Source organism: Saimiri boliviensis, chromosome 21 (assembly GCF_048565385.1).
Source record: "Saimiri boliviensis isolate mSaiBol1 chromosome 21, mSaiBol1.pri, whole genome shotgun sequence".
Classification (NCBI taxonomy): domain Eukaryota; kingdom Metazoa; phylum Chordata; class Mammalia; order Primates; family Cebidae; genus Saimiri; species Saimiri boliviensis.
Genome location: NC_133469.1, coordinates 33,332,577 through 33,338,027, shown reverse-complemented (window position 1 = coordinate 33,338,027; position 5,451 = coordinate 33,332,577). Strand labels below are relative to the sequence as shown.

The 5,451-nt window shown below is 55.2% G+C and overlaps 1 protein-coding gene across 1 annotated transcript; it reads left to right on the top strand.

Moving 5' to 3' along the window:
- The first annotated feature begins 2,188 nt into the window (after positions 1 to 2,188).
- SELENOM (selenoprotein M) lies at positions 2,189 to 5,283 on the top strand. Its single transcript, XM_039462557.2, has 5 exons — positions 2,189 to 2,408; positions 3,817 to 3,852; positions 4,069 to 4,103; positions 4,774 to 4,852; positions 4,932 to 5,283. The coding sequence occupies exons 1-5, from the start codon at positions 2,280 to 2,282 to the stop codon at positions 5,088 to 5,090; spliced, it is 438 nt and encodes a 145-aa protein (XP_039318491.1). The 5' UTR covers positions 2,189 to 2,279; the 3' UTR covers positions 5,091 to 5,283.
- Positions 5,284 to 5,451: the final 168 nt, after the last annotated feature.

Here is a 5,451-nt window from a genome sequence, read left to right as displayed (position 1 = left end):
TCTCCAGTTAAACTATTAGAGTAAGCAAATTCAGTGAGGTCACTGCCTGCAAGGTTAATATGCAAAAATCAATTGTCTTCCTATATACTACTGCCGAGCAACTTGAAAATGAATAGGTAAAGACAATAGAGTTTGTAATACCATAAAAAATTAAATAGTAATAAATCTAATGAAAGATATGCAAAACATTGATTCTAAAAATCACAAAACATTATTGAAGGAAATTAAAGAAGACCTATAGAAATAGAGAGACTTAGCATGTTCGTGGTAGAAAAGACACAATCATGTAAAGCTGTAGTCTCCCCAGATTGATTTCCCCAATGGGAATCTGAAATCCTGATACAAATTCGGAAGGTTTTTCTGTGGAGGTTGACAAGTTGGCCCTAAATTGTATCTGGAAGTGCAAAATGCCAAGTATAATGAAGACAACCTTCAAGAAGAACAAAGCTAGGCTGCATGCGGTGGCTCACTGATGCTGTGGGTTCACACGTGGTCCTCACTGCAGGAAAATGCAGACCACAGGCCAGGCATGGTGGCTCATGACTGTAATCCCAGCACTTTGGGAGGCCAAAGCAGGAGGATCACTTGAGCCCAGGAGTTTAAGACCAGCCTGGGCAATATAAATCAGCTGGGTGGGCCAGGCTCAGTGACTGACACCTGTAATCCTAGCACTTTGGGAGGCCAACACAGGTGGATTACCTGAGGTCAGAAGTTTGTGAGCAGCCTGGCCAACATGGTGAAACTCTGTCTCGCCTGGACAACGAGAGCGAAACTCCATCTCAAAAAACCACCACCACCAAAACAAACAAACAAACAAACAAAAAACAGCTGGGCATGGTGGTGCATGCCTGCAGTCCTAGATACTCAGGAGGCTGAGGTGGGAGGATTGCTTGAGCCTGGGAGGTTCAGGCTGTGATTGTACCCCTGGACTCCAGCCTGAGAGACAGAGTGAGATTCCATCTCAAAAAGAAAAACAAAACAAAACAAGAACTAGAAAGAACAAAGCTAGAGGACAAAAACAATCAAATGTCAAGTCTGACTATGAAGCTATAGTTAAGATGGTGTAGTTAGACAAATGGACTGGAGGACTAGAATAGCATACTATATTCAGAAGTAGACTCACATATATTTATTTTTATATATTTATTTTTTTTTTTTTTGAGACAGAGTTTTGTTCTGTCGCCCAGGCTGGAGTGCAACAGCGCAATCTCAGCTCACTGCAACCTCCACCTTCTGGGTTCAAGTAATCCTCCTGCCTCAGCCTCCCGAGTAGCTGGGATTACAGGTGCCCACATTATGCCCAGCTAATTTTTGCATTTTTAGTAGAGATGGGGTTTCACCATGTTGGCCAGGCTGGCCTCAAACTGCTGACCTCAAGTGATCTCCCCGCCTAGGCCTCCCAAAGTGCTGGGATTATAGGCATGAACCACCGCGCCCGGCCATAGTTGCCTATTTGTATATAACAGAGGTAACGCTGCAGAGTAGTCCTGAAAAAGACAATCTTTTTAGTTCAATTGGATAGCCACACGGAAAAAAAGTAAATCCTGACTCCGTAAATATAGCCCAGCTGATTTAAGATCCCATCGTGGCCTATCAGCTGTGACCTTCCTTGCATTTTCCCACCTTTGAGTAGCAAATTTCTTTCCCCACCCCAGGACAGAGCGTCTGCTCAGCAGCAGCTGTGAATGGTAGAAAACACCCTGGCCGGTCTCAGTAGCTTCCAAAAGCCGCACCCCTCCACCGAACCTCACTCCCCATCTCCTACGCTCTAAAGCGAGGACTCCTGAGAAAGCCAGTTTCTATCTATCTTACTTTTTCTTCTTTTTTTCTCTCTCTCTCCTCTCTCTCTCTCTCTCTCTCTCTCTCTCTTTCTCTCTCTTCTGTCTCTGTCTCTCGTCGCAGTTTTGGCTCAGAAACTCCAGTGTCCCTCAGCGTCTCGCCTGCGCCCTCTGCAGGCGTGAGGTGGCACTGCCTGACTGCATCCCGTTGGAGCGTCTACACTCGGTCGGCAAAAGGAGCGTGAACACTCTTGGACCTGGGAAAGCAGAAACCCCAAGACGAGGAAAAAGCCGGGACCTCGCCCGGAGCTAGCGGGAACCTACGATGGGGAGCCCTGGGGCGGAAACCAAGCGCTGGGGGCGTGGTCTCAAGCGGGGGCGGGGCCTCGGGCGGGGCGGGGCGGGGCGGGGCGGGGGCGGGGCCATCCTGCAGGCCCAGACGTGGCGCAGGGACTCGGAGGTTCGCCTCCAGCTTGCGCATCATTTGCGGCCGGGGTCCCGATGAACCTCTTGTTGCCTCCGCTGCCGCTGCTGCTGCTTCTCGCGGCGCTTGCGGCTCCAGCCACAGCCGCCACTACCTATCGGCCGGACTGGAACCGTCTGAGAGGCCTGTCCCGCGCCCGCGTAGAGGTGAGTACGTCGGCCTCCAGCCCCGGCACCACGGTCTCCCAATCCTGCGGCCCCAAGGGAGCACCGCCCGCCCCAGCCCCAGGACCACCTGGAACCTCGAGCCTCACTGCTTTCCCCTGGCGCCGGGGCCATCTCTCCTGTTCCCTAGCCCCAGGATGGCCCCCGCATCCACAGTGGAAGCCTGAGACACTGACTTTGCGGCCTGAAACTCCGAGCCCTTCCCCAGCTCCCCCTACCCGGCCCGACAACGGACCCCCAGACACACTGACAGTCTCCTAACTCTCCTCGTGGCCTGTGACTCACAAGCCTGTCCCAACTTCCCATCCCCCATCACTTCATGTTTTCCTGGAATTCCTCCCCCACCCAGTTCCAGGGCTCGAGGCTCCAGAAAGTCTCTTTTCCTACTCCTGGGGGGAGAGAAGACTTTCTGGGTGCTTCCTTCCCTCATGCAGGAGCCCGGGAAGGGGGCCAGCTCGACGGGGAACCGAGTTGGGAACTTGGTTGCTAACACTTACTCTGCTGCAGCCTCCCATCCTCCCCCCGACAGGAAATTCCCCTTTGGAGTCCGCGTCTTGCTATGTGACTTTGACCATCACAGCCCTTCTCTGTGCTTTTTGTGAGCGCTGTCTGACAAAAAGGTGTAGGATGGCTGGGTGCTGGTGGTGCATGCCTGTAATCCCAGCACTTTGGGAGGCCAAGGCAGGAGGATCGCTTGAGCCCAGGAGTTCAAGACCACCTTGGGGGGACATAGTGAGACCCTGTCTCTAAGAAAAGGGGTGAGAGTAGGATGGAGGAGGGCTGGAGTGGGTAGTCCTGGGGTCTGGACTCCTGTTGGATGGTGGTGCCTCCTCAGGGAAGGCAGGAGGATCCTTCCCATCCTCCCATGTCAGGGAAGCAACCAGATGGTCTGTGGGGCTGGGCCACAGGTGGCAGGCAGGGCAAGGTCTGCCTGTGTAGGGTAGGACCAGATGGTAGGTGTCTCTAATGGGGGCCCCTAGGACCATTCTGAGGCGTTTCCTTCTGGTCTGCCTCCACTGTGAGATTTCAGGGGTCAAAAGCCAAGCCCAGGTCTGTACTGTTTAAGAGGAGCAGGGTCATCATTTCCCCTGGGCATTAAGAGTCAGTCAACAGCCAATAGGATATACAGGCCCCAAGGCTGGCTGGCACCCTGTGGGTCTCTGGCCTTGCTCTTTTCCCCTGGTGTCTCTAGGCCTGAGTCTCCCAACCTGTATACACAGTTTCCCCTTCTGCCCACAAGAGGCTAGCATCTCCTTCATACCTTGGGAACTGCTGATTCAGGGGTAACTCACAGCCCAACCCAACTCAGGGATAAGGATGTATGGCTTTGGGGGTGTGGCTGGGATAAATGTGAAGGACTCCTGACCTATCGCATTTTATACCTCTCCAGACCTGTGGCGGATGACAGCTGAACCGCCTAAAGGAGGTGAGTTTGAAAGAAGGGGTCCCTATCTCTGTTCCCCCTGAGCCTCTTGGGGAGTGGGCAACATGGTCCCAGTGACTAGGAGTTGGGGGGGGACCCTTAGGATGAGAGTCAGGAGCCGGCAGTTGACTTGCTTTATGACCCTGTTGGGCTTCAGTGTCCTGACTGTACCTAGAGGGGACTGGGGCCATGTTCTCTGATGCTCTGGTTCCTCCCCAGGTGAAGGCTTTCGTCACTCAGGACATTCCATTCTAGTATCCTTCTCTTCTGGGGGAGGGGGAATGGGGTGGGCACCTGGGAGAATCTCCACTTAACTTTTTTTTCTTTTTTTTTTCTGAGACGGAGTTTTGCTCTTGTCACCCAGGCTGGAGTGCAATGGCGCAGTCTCGGCTCACCGCAACCTCCGCCTCCTGGGTTCAGGCAATTCTCCTGCCTCAGCCTCCCGAGTAGCTGGGATTACAGGCACGCGCCACCATGCCCAGCTAATTTTTTGTATTTTTAGTAGAGACGGGGTTTCACCATGTTGACCAGGATGGTCTCGATCTCTCGACCTCGTGATCCACCCGCCTCGGCCTCCCAAAGTGCTGGGATTACAGGCTTGAGCCACCGCGCCCGGCCTCCACTTAACTTCAGATAGAGGTGGCAGATAGTTTTCACCTGACAAGTGGAATTGATTGGAGGTGGCCGCCCAGAGGATTCTGAGGTGGTCTCCATATTGGGTGGGAAAGAGACTGACTAGTGATGACTGCCAGAGGGCCCTTTATTTCTTTGAACCCTACTTTTCTCATGCACAAGCGGGGAACCCGGCCCCTCTTGGCACAGAGTAAGTGCTCAGCAAAGGAGGAAATGCTGTTCCCATAAGTAAGGCTGCGGGAACCCCCACCTCCCTCTGCCCACCACCGCCCACCTTAACACCACCTCCAGCCACAACCTGGTGATGAAACACCTCCCCGGGGCCGACCCCGAGCTCGTGCTGCTGGGCCGCCGCCACGAGGAACTGGAGGTGAGGCCGTGGGAGGCGGGCCGTGGGCGGGGCCCGAGGCCGAGCCCCGCCTGCTGACCCCGCCCCTCCTCCGCCTCAGCGCATTCCGCTCAGCGAAATGACCCGCGCAGAGATCAACGCGCTGGTGCAGGAGCTCGGCTTCTACCGCAAGGCGGCGCCCGACGCGCAGGTGCCCCCCGAGTACGTGTGGGCGCCCTCTAGGCCCCCGGAGGGAACTTCGGACCACGCTGACCTGTAGGTCCGGGGGAGCGGCGGAGCTGGGACCACCCTGCCTGGGCCCTGGAGACAGATGAAGCGCTCAGCATCCCGGGAGTACCTCCCTTGCTGAGCGCGGATGCCCCGTCCCCGGGCCAGCAGCGGTGGGCTTGGGGAGGCTCTCCCAACCCTGCGTTCTTCCCTCCCCAGCTCCACTAAATTCCCTCCCGCCTTAACTGAGGCTTGACTCTTTGTTGCTGCGGGAGGGTGGGGTAGGGGGTCGGAAGTGGAGCCGCCGAGGACCCCCGCATCCCCAAGTGTCTGGCCGCTGCAGTCGGAGACTGCCGAACTGCCTTCGGTTCAAACCCCCTTCCCCCCCGAGGAGACAAAGGGAGGAGTCAGGA